Source organism: Sinocyclocheilus grahami, unplaced genomic scaffold (assembly GCF_001515645.1).
Source record: "Sinocyclocheilus grahami isolate Dianchi unplaced genomic scaffold, SAMN03320097.WGS_v1.1 scaffold388.1, whole genome shotgun sequence".
In the NCBI taxonomy this organism is placed as follows: Eukaryota; Metazoa; Chordata; class Actinopteri; order Cypriniformes; family Cyprinidae; genus Sinocyclocheilus; species Sinocyclocheilus grahami.
In genome coordinates, this window is record NW_015505567.1 from 373,897 (window position 1) to 400,501 (window position 26,605).

Here is a 26,605-nt window from a genome sequence, read left to right on the forward strand (position 1 = left end):
CTATGGAAGACCAGTGGTTAATTAAAAAAAAAAAAAAAAACTCAAACAGTCAGAATAATTAAATTTCACCATATAAAAATGAGGTTGCTACAATACATATTAACGATATTACTGATTTTGATAATGAACAAATCTACATCTGCATCCTAACTGAAGCTACTATTAATTGTGTATTTCGAGACAAAAAAAAATTATTATTATTATTAATATTATCAGGCAACACAAATCTGTTTCTTGATTTGAAACAATATTACTCAGAACGGGCAGAAGTAAGAAATATTTTTTTTCTATTAAGATATTTATTTTGTTAAGGAAAATTTACTGGAAAAGTGTAAAGAATTCAAAAACGTTTAGTGTTGGTCGTGTTCTGACCATAAAGAATCATTTAAAACCACGATTAACTGTCTGATTTTTACAACTTTCACATTGGAGCAAAAATCTGCCTTAAAACTTGAAAGAAATAAAAATTTTACATTTATCATGATAATTATCGATATCGACCGATATGAAAAATCATGATATTTTTTTGGCCATATCGCCCAGCCCTAGCTGCAATACTACGAGCCTAAAATGAATAAGTATTCAGATTGAACGAATTGATGGGCTTTAGTGTTGACGAGATGTAAACTGTCACATTATGAAAAGTTATTCAAGTATATTACATAATTTTTCATTTTTGGATGAATTGCTATTTTTGCAAATGTAATGCTGACCATAAATGTCTTGCAGCACAAATGGCAATAGAAAAAAAAAAACACCTTGTGAACCAATACAATATTTTTAAACTGAAATCTATGGGTGCTTTTACACTAGCACTTTCGGTGCGCACCTTGGTTCGATTGACGTCAGAGTTCGGTACATTTGGATGATGTGAACGCTGTCTTTTGAACTCGGGTGCACATCAGCAAACCGTACCCGAGTGAGCTGTATATCTAATTTCTGTTTCTGTTCTTTCGAGCATTTGCAAGACCGACATAAGTGTTAGGGTTAGAAAAGATCAAATGTGCATGCTTGACAAACAAACCTCAGTCAAGCTTCTCAATTAAATTTAATCAAACCTGTGTCTTGTTAGAAGACTTGATAAATCCGCTTTATTCATGATTATTTATTCATGCTTGGGAGCAAACATGCTATCCAGGGGCAATGTAGTTCCAGGGGCCCGTTCTTCATACCTCGCTTAATACATCTGAGATGATTTGAAAGATTCCAGACCTTCTAATCGTGATAACTGATCTCTGGCTAATTTGGTTCTTCAAACAAATTTGCTGATTTGATAAAAATATCTGGATTAAGTTGTCTAAGATTACGGTGCATTCTCGTGTTCCCCATAAAGGGCAGATGTATCAATACTCGAAACCACAATCAGCAATGCAGCAACGTAATGACATCATATAATTAAAAAAAGACACGATGAAAAACTTGACAAATTTCTGGACCTTTATAAGGAAAGGTGAACAAAACTGTTATAATAGATAAAGGAAATGTGCACTTTTATTTTATTTATTTATTTTTACATGATTCCAAATTATTTATATTCACGATTTGTAGAATTTTTATTTCAATGCTGTAATTAGCAATTCATGTAATTTTATCTTTGAAGCAGATTTGTTATGTGAAAGCATTAATTAAAATTTCTTAAGGGTCAAGATCAAGTTTTCTGCATCTCCTGTGCTCCATGAAGCCACTCCCATAATAGCTGTCAGCACTCAAATTAATGCACGACTCCGATTAGACTCAGATTAACTGTATAGCATGCGTGTAAGACTAATACAATTATGAATAATTATTTTGTCACGTATAAATCTTTCAATTAGTAAAATTGGCTGTGTCCATAGTATTATAGATTACACAACATTATATTATTTTTTTCAAATTAATTTTTTAATTATTTTCATTTTAAATGATTGTAGGCTACACTTGTAATAAAGTAGCAGTGGCTGGGATAGATTTTAAATATAAATTTCACTTAAAAAGATGCAATCTAATCCGGTTTACATGAAATAAGCCTGCTCCCAAACAGGTTTAACCTTACGGACCCATAGATATGACAGCAAGTCCTGGATGAGCTTCGAAGAACCAAATAATCCAAGATCATGCCAAATCGTCAACAATCAAATCCAGCTAACGGAGTTAGCGACGTACAAAGAACGGGCCCCAGGAGAATGGCGACTACATCCTCAGACGGTTCTAATGATCTGGTCTTTCTTCGGGAGAGCAGAGGTGGACCTCTTCGACTCAGATGACAACTCTCACTGCCCAATTTACTTCTCGAAAAAGTGAGATGCCCTGCCCCATGATTGCCCCAGCACTCGCTTGTACGCCTCCCCCCCCCAATTGCCCTGCTTCCTCAGGTAATCAGGTGGGTCAGAGAAGTCAAATTTTCAGTCCTCCTGGTGGCCCCACTCTGGAGGAACCAGACATGGTTCACCGAGTTGATTCAGCTGCTATCGGCAGCCCCTTGGCTAATACCATTGAGGAGGGACCTTCTCTCGCAAGCGAAGGGACATGATCTGGCACCCCCGGCCTGTGCTGTGGAGCCTTCATGTCTGGCCCCTCGAGTGGCTTAGAGGCTAGAGGCTTTAGAGGCTAGAAACCCGTCAACGAGATGCCTTTACGCCCTTAAATGGTCAGTTTTCTGTGACTGGTGTTCAGCACGAAGCCTGGACCTAGGTTTTTGTAACATGTTCCACATGCAAACTTTTCTACAAGAGCTGCTGGACATGGGATGATCCCCGTACACGCTCAAAGTTTATGTGGCAGCTATCACAGCGAATCATTCCCTCAAAGCTTGCCAGTCAATCGGCAGGAACACCCTGGTCGTTAAGTTCCTGAGGGGAGCTCGGAGATTGAACCCGCCTTGTCCTCATACAGTGCCGACTTGGAATTATCCATAGTCCTGAGAGCCCTATGGGGCCTGCCTTTTGAGCCTGCATTCGGCTGAACTGCGGCCCATGTCGCTTAAGACCGCCCACTTCCTGGCTTAACGTTGGTCAAGCGAGTGGGTGACTTGCAGGCTTCCTGTCTTGAGTTTGGGCCAAACAACTGCAAAGACGTCCTCAAGCCAAGGCATAGTTATGTGCCTAAGGTGCTCTCAACTCCGTTCAGAGCCCAGGTTATCACCCTTTTAGCACTCCCCGCTGCAGACGTTGAGCAGAGTCCCAATTCACTCTGCCCAGTAAGGGCTCTTAGAGTGTATGTTGAGTGCTCTAGTCAGTTTAGACAATCAGAGAAGCTCTTCGTTTCCTTCAGAGGCCGCTATAAAGAGCTGCCGGTTAAGTAGCGACTATCTCGTTGGATAGTAGAGGCTATAGCATTGGCTTATGCCTCAATTGGTTTACAGTGCCCGATAGGTGTGAGGGCCCACTCCACCAGAGGCTTCCTTCTTGGCGTGGTCCAGCCGAATTTCTATTGCTGAGATTTGTGCAGCCACCTGGCTGGTAATCAGCGTCTACCTTTGACAGATTCTATAACCTTGGAAGTTATGTTAATAACAGTCTACTGGTTTTATACTTGGTCATTTTGAATTTGATTTGTTACTTGAATTATTTTTAAGTTTAGTTAAACGTAAAAAAAAAAAAAAAATTTTTAAATGGTAAGCTTATTTTATGCCATATCGCCCATCCCTAATCCTTGCCTTGAGTGATTCTAGTCATGTTTATCTCCTCATTTGCATTTAGAGGTACACGAAAAAAATCATGTTTTTGCTTCGACCAAAAAGGGCATTTATGCATGGTATAGCAAATAATCTGTGGCGTCTTTTCAACTAAAACTTCACAGACACAATCTGGGGACACCTGAGACTTATATTACATCTTGTAAGAAGGGTTATAATATGTCCCCTTTAAAAGTCCATCAAAATAGAAACAATACAAAGTCCAATGAACAGAACATGGAAAGCAACAAAAATGTATTAAGTAATTTGCAGGTGTTTTGAGTTGATTAGCTGATCGGCATGTCACCATACTCTAATTCGTTGAGATGGTGAATTGGTGGGTTTTTGTTAAATGTGAGCCAAAATCATCACAATTAAAAGAACCAAAAGACTTAAACTACTTCAGTCTGTGTGCACTGAATTTATGTAATACACGAGTTTCACAATTTGACTTGAATTACTGAAATAAATGAACTTTTCCAGACATTCTAATTTATTGAGATGCACCTGTAAATGCATAAAATAACTGATTTTACAATCTGGCATTTATGGCTGATAAAAAATTTTTAAATGGTAAGCTTATTTTATGCCATATCGCCCATCCCTAATCCTTGCCTTGAGTGATTCTAGTCATGTTTATCTCCTCATTTGCATTTAGAGGTACACGAAAAAAATCATGTTTTTGCTTCGACCAAAAAGGGCATTTATGCATGGTATAGCAAATAATCTGTGGCGTCTTTTCAACTAAAACTTCACAGACACAATCTGGGGACACCTGAGACTTATATTACATCTTGTAAGAAGGGTTATAATATGTCCCCTTTAAAAGTCCATCAAAATAGAAACAATACAAAGTCCAATGAACAGAACATGGAAAGCAACAAAAATGTATTAAGTAATTTGCAGGTGTTTTGAGTTGATTAGCTGATCGGCATGTCACCATACTCTAATTCGTTGAGATGGTGAATTGGTGGGTTTTTGTTAAATGTGAGCCAAAATCATCACAATTAAAAGAACCAAAAGACTTAAACTACTTCAGTCTGTGTGCACTGAATTTATGTAATACACGAGTTTCACAATTTGACTTGAATTACTGAAATAAATGAACTTTTCCAGACATTCTAATTTATTGAGATGCACCTGTAAATGCATAAAATAACTGATTTTACAATCTGGCATTTATGGCTGACTTCCTGGCTTTTTTTTTTTTATTAACCAATTCTTATTGGTACTATCTGCATGTCTCATCAATGAGTATGCAATGATAGAGAACATGCTTTTGGGTGGTTTGAGAACCAGAACCAAGCTGACTGAGCAATATAGCTATAGTGAGCCCCTTTATTAAAATACCTGGAGGTGGGGAATAATACACAAATTGTTATATTCACTCAGCATTACTTGATCTAATTCACAAATAGAAATTAATTGTATTCAGTTGTGTTTTAGGCACTAAAACAGTCCAATACTTTATAGTCAATCACATTTTTATATTGAAATAATGAAGATTTCTGTGCCACCCCAGACCGGTTGCTGGCCCCTTCCTGGCCGCCCCTATAAAAACATCCTGGCTCCGCCACGGCAAATAATATGAAGCTCATGCATTAACAGAACACAGAATATACACTAAAGATCTTGATAACAAGAAGCCCTAGTATCGATTATATAATTATGATATTGCTAATGTCCACTAGGACTGGACCAGAATAATAGATTATTTGAATATTCGTTTGGTGGGTTGGCATTCGATTTTAAATTTTGAGATTCGAATATTCTTTTTTCTTTTCTTTCTTTTTTTTTCAAACACCTGGCATCCCCCGCGAAACGGTTTTCATTTGCGCTTGAATATGAGTCGCCCATGAGTGAACCCATGAGTCTCATGAGTCATGAATGTCATGATTCAGTTAATCTGGAAGAGAAGACAAAAATGCCGTAGACCTCAGCTGTGTGGGAGCACTTTAAATTGAGTGAGGACAAGACAAAGGCAGTGTGCCAAATATGCGATTTGAAACTGGCCTACCACAACAGCACATCAAGTTTGAAAAATCTGTAAAAGTTCTGTAAGTAGTAGCCTACAGTAGGTATATTGTTGGTGTAAAAAACGAGCTGCTTTTATCCGCCATGTTAATCAGTAATTTTACACATGATAAAAACGTGCAGACTGTGCTGACGGTGATACCATTGTTAAGCCGCAACACTGGTTACGTCACTTGCCCACCGCGGCACCGACCCCCGCCGTTGTTTAGATTTTTTTATACTAGGCCTAGTAAAAATAATTTAGTTCAGTAAAAGAACAGACACTACAATTAAAAACTGAACGTGGCTGCTCAATGCAGCATGCCGAACAACAGTCGCATCACAGATCAGATTTCATTTATCCAGTGAGGAAAGTGAGTCGAGCTGACTGACAAGAAGAGTGGGGTGAGACAGACAAGACGATGTCGGATGATTTAGTTTCGAAACGAAATGCAAAAAGCACCTGTTTGGCAGTATTTTGGATTTTGAAAAGCCTGTTAACTTTTACCATTTATCCAAGGTGATTTTGGAAGTTTTTTTAAACATTTGTTTCTTATTTAATTGGTTCCACAGTGTTTGCTTTATTTAAACTTTGTGTAATTTCTTTATTTGACATCAAGGTGTATGCTTGTTTTGCTAATAAACGTTCTACGTTTCTTATTTATTTGGTTATATATTATAGGCTACATCTTTACTTATTTCCAGTTTTGTAGGCTATACCCATTTAAACTTTATGCAAGTTATTTGTTATTTTATATTAGACATAGCCTGCCCTATAGCATGGTGTAGCCTATTTTTATTCGTTTTGTAAATAAAAGTTCTGTTTTATATATAGGCTAAAGTGAGTTTGACGTTGTATTTTGTTGTTGCATTCAAGCCGAATTGCCGCCAATTTGAAAATGAAAGTGAAAGTAAAATGTGCACAGCGCTTTTAAGCTATTTAAAAGCGAAGGAAAACGAGCAAAAGAAGGAAAAATCAAACAAACTAAAAATGAGCAATTGCTTAACGTTGAATTGCCGCTATTTGAAAGCGAAAGTAAAATGTGTACGCTGCATTTACAAGCTATTTAAAAGCAAAGGAAAGCGAGGAAAAGAGGAAACACCCCTGCCCCCACGGTGATACCGGTATTATCCGTGTTGTCCCACGTCGATTAGCCGGTGGGAAAATTTCCTCACCGTCACAACCCTATTCTCGACATAATAAAAATGCAAACAGACACACAGAGATTCCTGCCTTTATTAGAGAGAAGAATATGTTCAGCCCCCTCCCTCCGAAGCTTTGAATATTCGGTGTTGATTACTACCGAAGCTTCGAAGCTCAAAAAATGGTATTCGGACCAGCCCTAATATCCACACAGCTGACAGCTTTACCTGTTGCAGTTTGTTCAAGTTGCGCATGAAATAGACACTGCTTTTCTGCACTTTTACTTTGCACGTCTCCACTCTCTCGTGCTGCACATCTGGAGCTGATTTTAGCAGATGTGCCATCAACGCTGCTGTTCAGCAGAGATGAGGACTGATTTTCCACTAAAACTTTGATGCACATATATAGTCGCCAGCAAAAAACTTCACTCGCAAATTAATATTTTTAGTTGCAAATGCGACCGTGTTAGTCGCAGTCTGGAGCCCTGGAAGACGCTGTGTTTTCAGCCTCACTGGGCATTCTAACACAGTTCCCACACGTGTACCTCAAATAAGTAAATAATAATAATAATGAATGCAATAAAACTGCTGTCACATCACGTAAAGTACCACATACAAAGTTTAAACTTACCACTGAGAAAGCCGCAACACTGGTTACGTCACTTGCCCACCGCGGCACCGACCCCCGCCGTTGTTTAGATTTTTTTATACTAGGCCTAGTAAAAATAATTTAGTTCAGTAAAAGAACAGACACTACAATTAAAAACTGAACGTGGCTGCTCAATGCAGCATGCCGAACAACAGTCGCATCACAGATCAGATTTCATTTATCCAGTGAGGAGAGTGAGTCGAGCTGACTGACAAGAAGAGTGGGGTGAGACAGACAAGACGATGTCGGATGATTTAGTTTCGAAACGAAATGCAAAAAGCACCTGTTTGGCAGTATTTTGGATTTTGAAAAGCCTGTTAACTTTTACCATTTATCCAAGGTGATTTTGGAAGTTTTTTTAAACGTTTGTTTCTTATTTAATTGGTTCCACAGTGTTTGCTGATTTTTACTTTATTTAAACTTTGTGTAATTTCTTTATTTGACATCAAGGTGTATGCTTGTTTTGCTAATAAACGTTCTACGTTTCTTATTTATTTGGTTATATATTATAGGCTACATCTTTACTTATTTCCAGTTTTGTAGGCTATACCCATTTAAACTTTATGCAAGTTATTTGTTATTTTATATTAGACATAGCCTGCCCTATAGCATGGTGTAGCCTATTTTTATTCGTTTTGTAAATAAAAGTTCTGTTTTATATATAGGCTAAAGTGAGTTTGACGTTGTATTTTGTTGTTGCATTCAAGCCGAATTGCCGCCAATTTGAAAATGAAAGTGAAAGTAAAATGTGCACAGCGCTTTTAAGCTATTTAAAAGCGAAGGAAAACGAGCAAAAGAAGGAAAAATCAAACAAACTAAAAATGAGCAATTGCTTAACGTTGAATTGCCGCTATTTGAAAGCGAAAGTAAAATGTGTACGCTGCATTTACAAGCTATTTAAAAGCAAAGGAAAGCGAGGAAAAGAGGAAACACCCCTGCCCCCACGGTGATACCGGTATTATCCGTGTTGTCCCACGTCGATTAGCCGGTGGGAAAATTTCCTCACCGTCACAACCCTATTCTCGACATAATAAAAATGCAAACAGACACACAGAGATTCCTGCCTTTATTAGAGAGAAGAATATGTTCAGCCCCCTCCCTCCGAAGCTTTGAATATTCGGTGTTGATTACTACCGAAGCTTCGAAGCTCAAAAAATGGTATTCGGACCAGCCCTAATATCCACACAGCTGACAGCTTTACCTGTTGCAGTTTGTTCAAGTTGCGCATGAAATAGACACTGCTTTTCTGCACTTTTACTTTGCACGTCTCCACTCTCTCGTGCTGCACATCTGGAGCTGATTTTAGCAGATGTGCCATCAACGCTGCTGTTCAGCAGAGATGAGGACTGATTTTCCACTAAAACTTTGATGCACATCGACTCCGTTTATTATGTCAACTTAACAAAAGATGTGATCGCAAAACAATCAGAAAAAAAATTAGATGCAAATTTTTAAATCATAACATGTACATTTATATAGTCGCCAGCAAAAAACTTCACTCGCAAATTAATATTTTTAGTTGCAAATGCGACCGTGTTAGTCGCAGTCTGGAGCCCTGGAAGACGCTGTGTTTTCAGCCTCACTGGGCATTCTAACACAGTTCCCACACGTGTACCTCAAATAAGTAAATAATAATAATAATGAATGCAATAAAACTGCTGTCACATCACGTAAAGTACCACATACAAAGTTTAAACTTACCACTGAGAAATGACCAGATCAAGTCGTGCTTGCCATAGAGTTTCCGGTTGAGCAACTGCATCGGTATCATCCTCAGACTCGGGCTCGAATTGATAAGGTAATATAGATGCCATTTTTGTAACCTTATAGCATGTTTACAAGCAGGGTTGCGGAGTAACGGAATACTTGTAACGGCGTTACGTAATCAGGATACAAAAATCTAGTAACTGTAATCCGTTACAGTTACATCAAAAAAGTAGTCAGATTACAGTTACATTTTGTAAAAAGTGGGAATACTATCAGGATTACATTTTTTGACATAACACTATATTTAGCGCTGATTCATCATACAGTAGTTTCTGTTTCTTTTGACTGTTGACTCACGTGAGCCACCTGCTGGTGCGTGCGCAAATAACAGCCGTCTACAATTATTCTCCTCAAACACAGGATGAGACGCTGCTACAGTTAATTACGATGCTTCCTGCTGGGAAAAACGTTTTCATGTCTGGAAATTTCAGATATTTTGTCTTCAAAAAGGATAAAGGAAATAAAATAGTTGTACAGGGTAAGCTATGCATGAAGACTCTTGCTTTAACAAAGGCTACTCAAACAACTTGAACATTTGCAGGTACGACTAGCATGGAAATCATCATGTTAGCTAAAATTGTGTTTGTTAGTGATTTAAAATTCCATGGTGTGCATGACTGCAGTTGTAAGTTTTCTAGCGGAAAAAGAGCTGGAAAACGTAGAAATCAACACGAGAGTCCCCACACCACAGATCAGTCAATGAAATAAAGAAAGATCATACCATTTCACATACATTTTGAAATGTAGGCTTATTTTAAAATAGACTTTTAATAAACATTTTTAAATGTTGTGTATAAACGATATTTATTTTTACTTGTACATGTTAAAGAAATAAAAAAATAAAACTAATACTAAACTGTATAGCCACTAGATGTCTGCATAGCCTTTTACATAAACATATACAGTGGGGCAAAAAAATATTTAGTCAGCCACCAATTGTGCAAGTTCTCCCACTTAAAAAGATGAGAGAGGCCTGTAGAGCAAAAATCCCAGAACCACACGGGGGGACCGTTTGGAATTAAGCAACAATTCTACCCCCATAGTGTCCTGTCTTGCGCGAACCGGGTGCGCAGAGGTATGCAGATACATATGTTGACAGGCAGGTAGGAAAGCTTAATGAAACGCTCGGACCGAGCGTTTTGATTGGACGAACATTTCTTGGTCCTACGCCTTCCACAGAATATATAAATACAGATGAATACATTTAGACCACTTAACTTAATGATTGCTATCGGGATGTGAAGAGACTTTCAACCAGCATAACAAAAAATGTTTCTGAAGACAATCACCTATTACACCTTTAAATAAAAGTACTTAGATATTGCTTTTTTGACTTGATTTACATATGTAACTTGAAGTAATCCAAAAGTAATCAGATTACATTACTGTTATATTGTGGTACTTGGATTACATTACTGAACACTTTTTTAATGAAATAATTTGTAACTGTAACAGAATACATTTTAAAAGTAACCCTCCAACCCTGTTTACAAGTAACCCTCCGGAGCAAAAAATTAATTATGGTAATGGGAGTTTCATTTCCGACACGCATTGTATACGGAAAGACCAATCACAACAGACTTGGCCCGCTGACCAATCAGAGCAGAGTAGGCATATGGAAGGGAGGAGCTAATGCTAATTTAAGATTAGGCATTATAATTAACACTGTTACTTACATGTTGTCGTATTACTGTCAGTTCCATATCTTACAGTAAATGTCTGTTTGCAAAGCCTGCGCCAAAACGGCAACTTATTTACCAAATAATCCACAGTGAAATGTACTGAACAAACAAATAATGCTCTACTTGGACATCCACATAGTTAAAAATAAATCATCACTTTCCTAGGATTAGGATCCTTTGAAAGGTAATGTTTTTTTAGTCTAGTAGTGATCCTGTATTGATCTTCTCTCTGGTGGGCGGGGCTAAACAGGTAGTGATGTAGAAGCAGGTGTTGATATTCTGCGGAGGGGGTGTTTAGCCACATTATTACTTAATAAAGTGGCACATTCCACTACCTGTCATTTTGGCAGATTGGCTTCAATATAAGCTCTTTTTAGACTAATGAGAAAGTTTTGAGTTGTGAAACTTACATAATGTTTTTATAGTACGATGGGAATTTCGATTTCTCAGTTCATGACCCCTTTAACATGTAAAATGTCTTAATATTTAGTTTAATTTAGCATTATAGTCAGAGTAAAATGAATGAAAACAACATGAATTACTGAATAATTAAAGGATATTTTCTTCAAAATACACAAATTATAGGCACTTTTCAGATGGGACATCAAGTTCATATGCAACAGCCAACTTAATCTCGAATACCTCCATTCTACTCTCTGTTGTTGGTGTTTCTTTGTCTGCACACAGCACTGTTCACACGCTAAGTAGTAATGGAGCATTTTAATGAGTACAGGAGTGCAATATCGGGCCCGATAGGGTGCATCCCTAAAAAATAAAAAGTACTGAGAAAAGTTCATTTTTATTAGCCATTTCATTCTTCTGGTTTAAGAAGTTGAGCCAATGTTAAAATTTCTAATTTAAATTTAATGATAAATTTCTCTGTTAAATTTATAAAATACAGCAAAGTACTATTGTTTTAGTTTTCTCCGCTTACATTTTTATTTATTAATCTTTATAAGGAGCGTGTTGTAGGTCTGTTTTATTAGTTGTTGTCTCCACATCCAACCAGGAAAGAAAGGAAAGAAAGGAAAGAAAGAAAAAGAAAGAAAGAAAGGAAAGAAAGAAAAAGAAAAAGAAAATGAATTTTTTGCACTTTAAACATTTTTATGCACTCTACTTGTGTTAACAGCCAGGTTTCTTCTTTACAATAAACAATATAACATTGCGCTGTTTGGTTTAAATTTATTTGTTGGGCCCTCTTACCTTAAAGTTAGTTTTTAAATACAAAATGTAAGTTTGTTAAAGAAAAGTGGAAAACAAGTTGAAATAATCTGAAACTCACCACCAGGAAACATGATGAGAGCGTTTTGCAATAGTACATTGGATTTCTGCTTCAGCTGTTGGTTCTCCACAGGTGAAATGTCTTCCTGTTGGCTCAGATGATAGTAGGAAAGAGCCACAGAAAAGGAAAAGTTTGGCAGCTGCGACAGATTTCGATGGACCTGAATCAACAGAAGTACAGATAATGTTAAATGTGCAAAGTACCAGTGTGAAGTGTGTATTATTTAGACCAGGGAAAGGCAATGTCGGTCCTGGAGTGCCGCTGTCCTGCAGAGTTTAGCTCTAACCCTAATCAAACACACCTGAACAAGCTAATCAAGGTCTTCAGGATTATTAAAGCTTCAGACAAGTTAGGTTTTTTTTTCAGGGTTGGAGCTAACTCTGCAGGACATCAGCACTCCAGGACCGATGTTGCCTACCCCTGATTTAGACGCTAAGCACAGCTATTTAGTAGCATAACAGATTGCTTGTTGTGTCCCAAATGTTTGACAACTGCATCTCCACCACTAAAAACATTAATTATTTATTGGTCAACTGTTGAATATGCATTATTGAAGGTTATTTGTGTTGTGAAAAGATGCTGAGAAGATACATCAGTAACTGGTCAGAGACTAAAACCTACAAACAATACCTACAGTGGATATAAGAATCTACACAAACCTTGTTAAAGCTGCATCTTTTTTTATATAAAAAAAATAACTCCAAGATAAAATGACATCAGAACATTTCTTCCTTTAGCCAACAAGGTCAGATGCGAATATAAACATGAATGCACTGGAGAGTTGCTTTATAATAGAATTTGAAGTTGTAATTCTGTAAAGCTGCTTTCAATCTATTGTTTGTTAAATGCTATATAAATAAACAAAGTGAGCTGACTGGAGTGCCAAATTACAGAGCAGGTGCAAACATATCCACACGATGAGATGATTTCTTAACTGCTGTTTTCTCACTACTTTCATTTTTGTTACAAGTTTATTTTGTTATTGAGATGAAAGCATGCAGTACATATTTAAGTAGCATGAACAGTAGCATAGGCATTGTGTATTTAAAATATGTATATACTTAATGTTATTTTATTCTCAAATAAGACTACAGCTTTCATCACTAGGCTTGTTAGGATTACTAAATACAGCCCGTATTTAGACAATCTTTTGGCTAGATTCAAGTAAATCACAAGTTACTTCCTTTTTGGGTACAGTGCACTCATTGTGAACGGTCTGTTTTCCTCGTGACCAGTAACCCAAAAAAAGGAAGCTGCTTTGATGTTTACTGCCAATTGCCTTCCAGTTGTAAATTTTTTTTCTCATACTTATGCTGTATTTTCCAAGTTTCTGAGAGCATATGATAGGGTTGGGTGGAAAATTGAATTTTTATTATTTAGCAAAAATCCTGACCTTGGCCATTAGTATGACTGCGTGTTCATGAGACTGTATTAGTGCAGCATTTTACTCCGGCTTGAGTGCATAAAGTGTTTTAGATCGTCAAAGGAAATACAACAAAACAAGGCAACCTGAGTAAATACAGTTTTTTAATAATAATGTTATATACTGAAGCAAAAATGGTTATCTAATACCAACTGGGCCTGTGTGATACTGTATTTGCCAATATAGCTAACTCAAGCTGCTTTTCCACTGTCAGACCAGTAGCCCCTCAGTGCTACTATAAAACCCACCCTTAACACACCTCCACAGAATGCCACACAACCCAGCAAGGGCAAGATGAAAGAAAACCCATTCAACGTAAATGAGAAGTGTTAAATGCCGACGCCCAGTGTGAATTCCACGTAACCATCACCTGATTCAGATAAACTCCACCTCTGTTCATAACAACTCCTCAAACCTTAGTTGGCCCGCTTTTGGGCAGGCCAAAAATCCCTGGAGGTTACCCCCAAGGAGGCTTGATCAAGCCCTGGAAGTGACACCCATGTAAGAGTGGCAAGGAGAAAACCACTGCTAACCCATTATAACTTCAGGGCTTGACTGAATTTTGCCTTGATGAAATTCAAACATTTTGGGAGAATTTTTGTGGACTGAGGAGTTGAAACTATAATTGTTTGGAAGATGGGGTCCTTATACATCTGGCGTAAACCAAACACCAAATTCTACAAAAAGAACACCATACCTACGATCAAACATAGTGGTGGCAGTGTGCTGTTGGAAGGATGTTTTACTGTTTCAGGGCCTGGGCAACGTTTTTGAGGGAATAATTGAAGGAAACAAACTCTGCTCTCTACCAGAATATCCTAAAGGAGAATGTCAGGTCTTCGGTTGAAGTTTAAGTTGAAGTTTAAATGCAACAACATTATGCAGTAAGACGATGATCTAAAGCATAGCGGCAAGTCAACCTCTGCAAAATTAAAGTTGTGGAGAGGCCTAGTCAAAGTCCTGACAAGAACCCAATTGACATGTTGTGGCAGTTCAGTACGATAAGTTCTTTACCTCCCATTCCTCATAGAGTCGGATGAGGGTGGTGTACTCGCGACAGCGCAGGCACAGGAAGTCAAAGATCAGCAGCATGCAGAGAGGGTCATTATCTGGATCCAGACTGGAAGCATATTTAAAAAGATTTTAAAAAATGACCGGTCATGTTTTATACAATACGTCTGGCTGACTGACCATGGATGATGGATTTTGTCTTATGAATGTGATAAATTTATTGTATTAATCTGATGTGGGCTAGTACCTCAGAATCAGTTTGCAGTACTCAAGGGCTGTACGTGGACAACCTCTCTTCTCCAGAAATATCATATGCTTGAACAACACTAAATAAAAGGCCCTGTAGATACAGAAGAGAGTGAGAGAGATTTCATCAAAAGTTATGCTTTCTCTTAATGGTGCTCCAAAAAAACAATGATGAATAATAACAATATACGTTATAGCGTTAATGTAGACGTTAATACCAACAAGAATTAGTGTGCAGCATATCTTTCTGGGCACCTGCAACATGATAATGACTGTAATGAATGTCTCACCTGTTCTCTGGTCTGCAGTAGTCCAGTCGGCACGTGCCTGACGTCAGGCTGAACACAGGGTGGAATGCACACTCAAAACTATATAAAGCTCTTTCTGCAGAGACAAACAAAACAAACAAATGCTGTACTGTATATTCCCTTATATTTTAAACACATTATCATCTCTTCTATACATCAAACACCATCTCTGGGTCACTTTCACTTATGATGTGTATTTGAAAACACACCATGCCAACCATCTTCCCAAGCTTGTAATGAGAATTATTTATAAAAGACCTTAGACAGGGTAGCACCATATTTATTTTTTGACAGGAATGACAACAAGGCTCTAAGCAATAGAACTTGGAATGCACGGTTATTTAAACAACATACCTAGTGTTCAGTTGATGAACCAGTTTTTCCGAGAGAGAGAGAGAGAAAAAAAAAAAAAGTAAACAAAAACACTATTAAATTACTTGAAAATTACAGTGTGGGTGCCACTGTAAAGACTGCAAGTTTATCCCTCACAGCCTTGTTTTCAAATGTGTTATATTTAATATGGCACCTTAACCTGACTAAATTCTAATCTCTCCTTGCAGTTTTCATCAAAATAATATCTCTATGGTATTTATTAGTGCTGGGCGGTATGACCGAAAATTTATATCACGGTATTTTTCGAAATTATACCGGTTTCACGGTACATGACGGTATTTTTTTTTTTCATGCATGACCGGGTGTTAACCATATTTTCTACTGATTGAGAGGAAATACTGCAGTATATTGACTTATAATGCCATATTTTACTGTCATGATGAGTGAATATTGTCAAAAAATACCACACTAAAGTGGACTAAACACGACCCCTTTTTTTCATACATGTTAACAAGGAGTCAACATGAAATCAACATGCACCTACACTAAAGAGCTGCTATGCGGTTGTTTTGGCTGTACTACTTCTACTTTGTCTCATGCAGCACACTGCCTGCGTCTGAGTAACAAACAAACAAAAAAAAAAAGGGCATGTAATATTAACAGACGAACTACGCTCATATTTATAATTCCAAACAATCAGTAAAGTAAGTGCTAGGAAACGCTGTTTTGTACTCATTTACAAAACAGCCAACTGAATGCGTTGCTGCTCTGCCGCTCACTGCACATAACAGACACAGAGAGAGGTGACACTTCTCAAGGGAAAGTCAGACCTCGCATTCATGGGACAGCACTGGCGAAGTCCTCCAACTGAACCATAGCTAAGGTTTATCCAAAAAAGTCGCTAGGTTTGTCAGTATGCATATTCTATGGAAAAAAGCCACTAAAAGGGTCTGACAGTTGCTAAATATAGTGCTAAAGTCGCACTCGTGTGTGTGTGTGAGACACGGGAGCTGAAGGCAGGGGGCGGTGGATAATTGTGGTGGTCAATGTGGATATTGTGGATGAGTTCTTCTGTGTCATCACGTTCTATTAGTTCTACAGCTTCAGTTTCGGAACTTTCACGCTTAGTAACACATACAGCTGTTCCCTCACCACAGTGCAACAGTGAAAAGGAACCCCTTTCAAACAGTGTCGCGTTCCGAATGTTGTTTAAGCGACATACACCGGTATTGCGGTATTTAAAAAATTCATATCATAACAAAAATAAACACCGATATTCAGTATGAACCGGTATACCGCCCAGCTCTAGTATTTATCTACAGTATATCTCTATAGCACAAAAATTAAGACAACCATAAATATTAATATTGTAATTTTACTGTTGTAAAATATAGAATATACAAGTAGTATTTGTTATGCGTTTAATTTTATTAATTAAAATAATAATACAATTATTATTATTATTATTATTGCAACTGAAAGATTCTTCGCGATGGCGCCGACGTTGATGGCTGCCTCCGTGGTGTGCTCCGCAGTTGTTTTTATGTTTTTGTTAGTTTGTCCTGTCTTTAGTTATATCCCTGCAATCAGTTTCACCAGAGTCGAAATGCTGGACATTCGGAAGTACACACCAACCGATATTTCACCAGTTTTCAATTATTCTGATGTTTTGCTGGACATTGTAGTCGGGGGAGCTGCGGCGCTGATCAAGCGTTTCAGGACGCGCAGACGGGGGAAGCGAGGTGGCGCCCTTGTGAAGCTCAGGCAGCGCGGATTCAGAATGCCGTTGCCTAGCATCCCATCTGGTCAACCTTTGCTCTCTACCCAACAAAACGGACGAACTCCTTCTGCTCTCCCGGACAAATAAGGATTTTTCAAACTCTGCTGCTCTGTGTTTCACAGAAACCGGGCTGAAAGATGCCATTCCGGACAGCGTGTTGAGTCTCCCGGGCTTTCAGCTGTTCAGAGCGGATCGCGACGCAGAATGAACAGGGAAATCACGCGGCGGCGGGACATGCTTTTACATCAATGGTGGTGGTGTACAGATGTAACTGTGTTAAAGAAGATGTGCTGTTCAGCTCTAGAAGTGCTCTTCATTAACTGCAAGCCGCTCTATTCGCCACGGGAGTTTTGCTCATTCATTCTCGTCAGTGTCTACATTCCTCCGCAAGCGCACATGAGCTCCGCTTTACAGAAACTCGCTGATCACATCATAGACACAGAACAACAACACCCGGACTCTGTTTTAATCATTCTCGGGGACTTTAATAAAGCCAATCTCTCCCGTGAACTGCCAAAATACAGACAGCACATCACATGTCCCACCAGAGACTGTAATATCATTCATCATTCATCTTATACCGACCTACAGGCAGAAACTGAAATCAGCTAAACCTGTATTAAGGACTGTAAAAAGATGGACTAATGAAGCAGAGCAGGATTTAAAAGCTTGTTTTGACCTCACTGATTGGAGTGTTTTTGAAGCTGCTGCCACCGATCTGGACGAGCTCACAGAGACCGTAACATCTTATATCAGTTACTGTGAAGATATGTGCATTCCTACCAGGACTCATTTAACCTACAACAACGACAAACCATGGTTCACTGCAAAACTCAGACAGCTCCGTCAGGCCAAAGAAGATGCTCACAGGATGGGGGATACTGTCTTGTATAAACAGGCTAAATACACACTGGCTGGAGCTGTGCGAAGTCCCTTCATGCTTCAAACGCTCCACCATCCTCCCCATCCCAAAGAAATCCAAAATTACAGGACTTCCTGACTACAGGCTTGTGGCTCTAACGTCTGTGGTCATGAAGTCTTTTGAAAAACTGGTGCCGGCCCACCTGAAGAACATCACTGGACCCTTGATGGATCCTCTTCAGTTTGCCTACAGAGCAAACAGGTCTGTGGACGATGCAGTCAACATGGGACTGCATTATGTTCTGCAACATCTAGACAGACCAGGGACTTATGTGAGGATCCTGTTCGTGGACTTCAGCTCGGCCTTTAACACCATCATCCCAAACCTCCTCCTGCCCAAACTAACTCAGCTCTCCGTGCCCACCTCTGTCTGTCAGTGGATCAACAGCTTCCTGACAGACAGGTAGCAGCGAGGCTGGGAAAACTCACATCCAGCACCCGCACCAGGTTGCGTTCTTTCCCCACTGCTCTTCTCCCTGTACACCAACGACTGCACCTCTAAAGACCCCTCTGTCAAGCTCCTGAAGTTTGCAGACGACACCACACTCATTGGCCTCATTCAGGACGGTGACGAGACTGCTTACAGTCAGGAGGTCGAGCAGCTGACTGTCTGGTGCAGTCTCAACAACCTGGAGCTCAACACGCTCAAAACTGTGGAGATGACCGTGGACTTCAGGAGAAACCCCCCTGCACTCCCCCCACTCACCATCATGGACAGCACTGTGACTGCATCCCTCAGGCAATCCATCTCATGAACACCTGACAATAACTGTGTAACACACAATTTATTCACTCATACACTTATTTATCTAACACACATACTCAGTCTACATTTCAATTTGCACATAATATACCTGTACATGCAACTGTCTATTGTTACATACCTGTACATACAATTGTTGATTTGTACATTTTTATTCCTTATTTACTATTTTTTTTTTTTTTTACCCATGTTTTTTTTGTTCTGTCACTGTGTTACACTGTGGAAGCTTCTGTCATGAAAACAAATTCCTCGTATGTGTAAACATACCTGGCAATAAAGCTCATTCTGATTCTGATTGTATAGTCATATTGAAAGGTTTATATAAATATTACAGTGTGAATGTGGCCTTAGACAACTCAAGTTTTTTTATTAATTCATGAATTGATTTGGAAACACCAATTTTATCAGAAAAATTGTAATTAGATTTGTTTCGCCAAACTGTTCAGCCTTAAGTTGCAGTAATGTTAAATACCTGTTTTTAAATTAAATAATGAAAATCAGTTACATTTCACACTGTGACTGGCTGCTTTTCATGCCTTCAGTCAACCAAGCAAGCACAAAAAAAAAGCTGTGTGTGAACATGGAATACACTTCAGAGTTTTTAAACATTTGTTTACAAGGTAAAACAGTGTTGTTTTTTTCAACCTTTTAAATTAACTTAAAATATTACATTTGGTTTAACAGAAGGTAAACTCCTTTGTTATGACTCACACCATGTTCTTGAATTCTATCATAATTGATAAGATTTGTTTCTTATGTTTACTTCTGAATGATATTTTGTGGTACATAACATTACTATAAAAAAATCGACTTAATTGTGCTACAAATTTTTTGCCTGTGCTCTTAAATATAATTTTAAATTAGGAGTACAACTGCTACTAAACAATGTAAGCGTAGAGCCCTGCAGGCTTACATACTCTCACACACACATCACTGGTCTTATATTCAGCGCATCAGTGAATTTCCTCACCGATGAGATCTCTGGCAGTCTCTTGATCTTCTTGTATGCGACATACATCTGACAGCTGCAAAAGTGAATCAATGTGATATGGGTTAAGTTGCAGGAGAACCTGAAAAAAAAGAGAAACAGAGTGTCATCATACATAGTTAACATCTGTTACTCATAGGTCTGCATACAAAAAAATAATAATAATATTATTATATATATATAATAATAATAATAATAAATAATAATAATAAATATTACATAATAAAATAAAAATAATAATAAATAATATTACATATATATTATATTTATTATATATAAATAAATAAAATAGTTTGTGGTTAACAACAATAAAATTACCACAAAGTTATTGGGGTCCATTGACTCAACCGCATCAAGAAACTTGAACTGGACTTGCTGATAGTCACGATTATGTTCAAAGGTGAAGCACTGAATGCCGTCTTTAGACTCCACTAGACTCATGGAGATACCTAAAAGAAGCAATGACAGTGACCTTTATTTCGCTTTAATGGAGTTAACATACCAAAGATTCTCACAAATGCCCACTGCAATTCACAACTGCTCACAACAAAATACTCAAATATATTAACACTATTTTGTTAACATAGAATAAAAAAACAGGTCATTTAATATCTGTAATTAAATTAGGGCTGCACAATGTAGCGTCTGGACCAATCAGACACACAATTTTTTAAATTATATTTAACAAATACTCTGTAACACCCCTCAGTCAACAAACCAACTATGAGGATCTATGGACCCTTCCCCCGAAATGCATCTAACACCTCAGAAAGGCAGAACAGGCCTCTGGTTCCATGGCAACCAATGCTGATATCACTGGTTTTATTGCCCAAAGGAATGCGGGGCAGAGCACAACTCACAATTCATTTACCCTTAGGAAAGAGACACAATGCCCATAAAAATGGACTCTTCTCTAATTAATTCATAGGATAACCTTTCTGTGAATGAACACGCATCTTCTCAGGACATTATATATACCATTACTGTTCTTCTATACGGTCTTTTGAATTGTATACTGTTTTGTGTGCGTGTTATGATAGATCACTAGTTAATATAGCCCCACCGATATCATGTTTGGTCTCTTTGAATTCGTCTTCTGATTATCTAAATGAGTGTTTATATTATATGTGGGTACATAGGCAATATATAAGTGTTCTAAGAATCTTTAGAAATTTTGATTCGAGTTCCATATGCAAATTACCATGCTCTCACACAAAGGGTCATAAAACTCCCCAGTATTTCCAGCCTCCTGCTTGGAATTTCAGCCTTTCTCATTGGACAAGCCCATCCTGAGATGTGTGAATCTTCTCAGGCCTTAAAGGCCTCACATCAGTGACCCGCCTGCAGTCTGCGGTTCGGTTAGATTCTGAGAAGATGAGGATGTGAGCTACAACGCTTCTAAGGACACCCTAAGTTCGTGCCAGGCCTCGTGCCTAGTCTTTCCATTCATCAAGATCCTCTGACTCAAAATGGTTCTTTCTCATCACCTAACTTCAGCCAACTTACTGGAGCCCCAAAGAGCATCAGGACTCTCTTTCAAACAGGCGAGATTTTGAGCACTCAAAAGCAAAGGTCCACTAGTTAAAGCACATGCGCCAAACAAGTCCATCTACACTCAGTCAACAGAGTATACTCTGAAGGGCTTGTGTGCTCAACTGTGTGGTAGACGGAGCAGGATGGAAAATGAAGTATACCCAGGCCATAATGGCAGACAGCTCTGGTATGTGTTGAAATTCATGAAATTTTAAGCATACTTTGTGCCTCAAAACACCAGAATATGCAAAGACATTAGTAATAACATTATATGCATTAACATGTTAACATCAGTGTTTCCCCTGCCATTATATTAGGCGGGCGCCCCTTGAAAGTAAAGTTAATTTTATTTTATTTTCTATATAGCGCCAGATCACAACATAAGTCATTTAAGGTTACCTTTCCTATAGAACAGGTCTATACCTTGTTCTTTTATTAAACAAACTAAATAGCCTTATGTTATTTATCTTATTTACACGATGGCATGTAATTTCTGTCTCTACATGGTCACGCACAGTTCTCCTCTGCTCTCTGCATCACGCACGGGTGGTTCCGCCCCCGATGAACACACACAGACACATGCACGCACACACAGGTGAGCACACTCCCACCAGCAGACAAAGGGCATGTCAGAAAATATGTCGCATCAACCACCTGAATACACTCACAGATGTATGTGTGATTGGCTAAAATGCTCAACACTGCAATGCTTAAAATGCGAAAAAATAAATCTTTCATACAGCATGAGCAGATCTAATCTTAATTCCACAATTATATAATTCCACAGACTTTTTATTATTATTCATTTTGCGTTAATTGCGACCGTTGTAATTATTTTAGTGTAATTGTTCAGGGGCATTGTGTGTTTATTTACTACATAAAAGGGGGCACAACACCCTTGTGCTAATTTTGCCCATTCCATATATATTTGTGCCCCAAGCACTGTTTGATTCCTGTAGATTGTATCATCGATTAAAACATTTGTTATTTAAAAATGTGTTAAGTCTCCATAGCCATGTAGGGATATTCTTAGAGCAAAACAGACGGTCCGCGATGCCCACATTAATAGTCTTTGAAACCACATCCTGGGCCCAGGGTCATTCATTCCACAGTTACTCCAAGATTAGTGGCGACATGAGTTCTCTAAATAACGGTGTCATTTCAAAGACACTATTAATCCAAATTCTCGTGCTGTGATGTGTATATTTAGATCTGTTTCCTTTGTCGTAGTTTTCCCTCCACTAGTTTGTTTCCTTAGTTACCAATTGCTCCACACCGGTTTCAGTTTTTCCTGATTACCTTCCCCATGTATTTAAACCCTGTGTCTTCCTCAGTTCAGGGTCTGCTATTGTTTTGCGCCCATGTGGTTGTTCTGTTCTCCCTGTGGATTTATTAAAATTACTTTCTTGAACTCTACTCCTTCGTCGTGCGCTTTATACTGGACTGCCCGTGACATGCGATTGAAACGGGTCCCACAAACGCCCCATGAGCCTATCATATGACAGAACATTTCTGTGTTTTACTGTGAATCATCCCCAAATCCATCACTGGCCCATCCTATAAGCGATACAGGTGATCATCTAGGGCCCTAACTAGGGATGTAACGATTACTGGTTTGCCGATAAATCGTGATAAAATACCCCACGGATAGTATTACCGTTTAATATTTTAATCATCGCTATAACCGTATTCAATTACCACGATTTGAACAACTGAGGATAAATAAATATTGTACTGCACAGGGCTCCAGTGTGAGACCAAATGCATTTTGCGAAAAAAATTTCTGCCGGTGCGACTAAATTTTGTGTGTTGTCGCACTGGCGCGCATTGTTTAACTCATAAGCGCAGCATTTCTGTTGCATATGAGAAACATCAAAAGGCAAACGAAACTGAAAGCACAACGAAACCGCGCTACTCGTTTGAACTGCGCAGCATTTCGAGTGCAGAGCCTGGTTTATACTCGCCGCGTCAGCAGGAGCGCGAAGCTGCGTGCAGCAAAAATGATGCAAATATTGAGGAAACAATAGATGGGTTTCATGCTAAAGTAAAGTAAAAGACCGCTTCTTAAACCAAAGGTGAACATGTTGGTATTCTTGTGGGGAAAAAAAAAAAAACATGCAAGCACCGTCACCGACAGCCAGTTTAGTTTTACTTTTCTTTTTGTTTTCATTTTGAAAAGCTATCTTTATCTTTGCTGTTTATCTCACGTTATGCTATGGAGGCTCTCTTTTTTATTTATTTGTTTCCTCAGTGTTTGCTAAACGTTCTGTAATTTATTAGTCGGTATATAATACAGCATGTGGTGTATGCCATGTCTATTTGTTATTGTTAATAAACGTTTTATAAGGTAGTTTGTCATTGTATCTTACCGTTTTATTGTTGTTACGCTTTTTAATTAAGAATAACAATGAATCCATCTTTTGTTTTAGTCTTAAAAAGTGAAAGGTGTGTAGATGTATTTAAGCAAATCAGACAATTATCTTTTGTAAAACGTGACACCAAGATCGTGAATTTGAAAGTGAAAGCACCCAAAGCCCGGCTTATAACATAGCAAAAGAGGAACTCCCATTCACAAAATTTAAATCACAAATAATACTGATGAAAAAGGAGGAGTTGAATGTTAACCACTTTCGTTTTCATATAACTATAAACTATGATAAAAGTGAATCAGCATGCATTGATTAACCCCAAAAAATAAAAATATTGCGACCAAATCACGTGGATTTACAAGAGAGTTACATTTACATTCAGCCTGGGTGCAGTTTTTGCTGGGCCAAAAAATAGACAGAATTTGCATGCCCTGCTGTAAATTTTGACCGGTTGATGAAAACAAGCTTATGTGGATTCTACACATTTAAACAATAAGGTATCTAGTATTATTTAGGAAGCAGATAAAATACATATAATCATTTATTAATCAATTATCATTTTGACTTGACCCTTTTCTTTATTTAAAAGCTGAAATGTGAGGTTTCCCAGTTATGAAACTTTTTCAAAGCTTTATTTGAACATTTACATTAGATATTTGAACATGCTATTAGACAAACTCTGTTGTCAGTCATGTTGTCATTTAAAATCCGGACATCATAGGCAATGTTATTGTTTTAGTTATGCAAACAAAAACTCATTTTATTTGTTGATTTTAAATGTAAAACAGTGAAATTATTTGTGTCAGCACTTTTTGAACATTTCCAGCACATTTTAACAATACCATGATAATACTGATAATCGTGATCATTTTGGTCACTATAATCGTGATAAGAACTTTTCATACCGTTATATCCCTAGCCCTAACGTGCCTGGGGGGCCCTGCTGGGAGATATACAGGTGCATCTCAATAAATTAGAATGTCGTGGAAAAGTTCATTTCAGTAATTCAACTCAAATTGTGAAACTCGTGTATTAAATAAATTCAGTGCACACAGACTGAAGTAGTTTAAGTCTTTGGTTCTTTTAATTGTTTTGGCAATGAATGTTTGGGGCTTACCCTCCTTGTGAATGGTGTCAATGATTGTCTTCTGGACAACTGTCAGATCAGCAGTCTTCCCCATGATTGTGTAGCCTAGTGAACCAAACTGAGAGACCATTTTGAAGGCTCAGGAAACCTTTGCAGGTGTTTTGAGTTGATTAGCTGATTGGCATGTCACCATATTCTAATTTGCTGAGATAGTGAATTGGTGGGTTTTTGTTAAATGTGAACCAAAATCATCACAATTAAAAGAACCAAAGACTTAAACTACTTCAGTCTGTGTGCATTGAATTTATTTAATACACGAGTTTCACAATTTGAGTTGAATTACTGAAATAAATGAACTTTTCCACGACATTCTAATTTACTGAGATGCACCTGTACATGTAATCATTTTAGAACAGCTACTGCCAGACAAACATTACACGTTCTCCACTGACAAAATGAAAAATGTGGCATATCATGTCCATATTGGTAGAGCCCATTTTTATGATTTTGCCTGGGGCCCCACAAACCCACAGGTCAGCTCTGCCTAAATCCTACAAACTGATACAGTAGCAGCTCTGGGTGATATTTCTGAGCACTGAACAAACATTCTAGGAAAATATGAAACAGGGTCAGGTCTGACCTGGTCGACTGAAGCGGGGCCATGTTTCTTTGAAAACAGTCATCCAAGTACACCGATGAAACTGCCTCTGTCTTTGTTTTGATCTGAATATGGACACAAACAAACACAAGGCGGCATTCAGAATTGCAATTCTCAGGCTTTATTCACAGAACACAACTCCCATTTGTTTTTCAAGAATCATGTTTGGGACTTACACACTATCAATCATTAAGTGATGAAATTAGATCCATTTGTTTAAACAGTGTGGTCAATATCTGGTGTTTGGTTGATATCCACTTAAGTCGTGACGTAAGGAATGGTAACACTTTATAACTTTACTTAAATCATTAAACATTACATACAGTTGAACAGATCATTAGTTAATATATATATTCAAATAGTTAATTTCATAATTAACAATTAACTTTAAATAAATAAAAAAAATTAATCAGATGTATAAATCATTTTAATCAGATTTCTAAGCATTCAAATGCATATTAATAAATTAATCAGTGTATAACAATTTGCAGATTGTTAAAAGTGCATGATCATATATAAATTGAAAGTTTAATAACATTTGTAAACATTTTAATTTACATTAAATAATGTTCTGTTAATCATTATTTAATGTTCAATAAGATCATTAGTAAACATTTACAAGCACATTATCTCAAATTTGTAGTTATTGAATATACAGTGGGTACGGAAAGTATTCAGACCCCCTTAAATTTTTCACTCTTTGTTATATTGCACGCAGTAAACACATAATAACTGTAGAACCATCTCAAGGATGATCAGAAGAAATGGACAGCACCTGAGTTAAATATATGAGGGTCACAGCAAAGGGTCTGAATACTTAGGACCATGTGGTATTTCAGTTTTTCTTTTTTAATAAATCTGCAAAAATGTCAACAATTCTGTGTTTTTCTGTCAATGTGGGGTGCTGTGTGTACATTGAGGAAAAAAAATTAACTTAAATGATTTTAGCAAATGGCTGCAATATAACAAAGAGTGAAAAATTTAAGAGGGTCTGAAT

At 37.8% G+C, this 26,605-nt stretch overlaps 1 protein-coding gene across 1 annotated transcript in view; it reads right to left on the bottom strand.

Annotated features, from left to right (window-relative positions):
• tcf25 (TCF25 ribosome quality control complex subunit) overlaps positions 1-26,605 on the bottom strand; it is a 139,141-nt gene that overhangs the window by 88,858 nt on the left and 23,678 nt on the right. The window contains exons 7-13 of the mRNA XM_016231330.1: positions 25,591-25,673; positions 20,280-20,410; positions 19,944-20,043; positions 15,159-15,252; positions 14,870-14,962; positions 14,626-14,731; positions 12,189-12,348 (exon numbers count right to left, since the gene is read on the bottom strand). Coding sequence (XP_016086816.1) covers positions 12,189-12,348; positions 14,626-14,731; positions 14,870-14,962; positions 15,159-15,252; positions 19,944-20,043; positions 20,280-20,410; positions 25,591-25,673 — 767 coding nt within the window. The remainder of the gene's footprint in view (positions 1-12,188; positions 12,349-14,625; positions 14,732-14,869; positions 14,963-15,158; positions 15,253-19,943; positions 20,044-20,279; positions 20,411-25,590; positions 25,674-26,605) is intronic.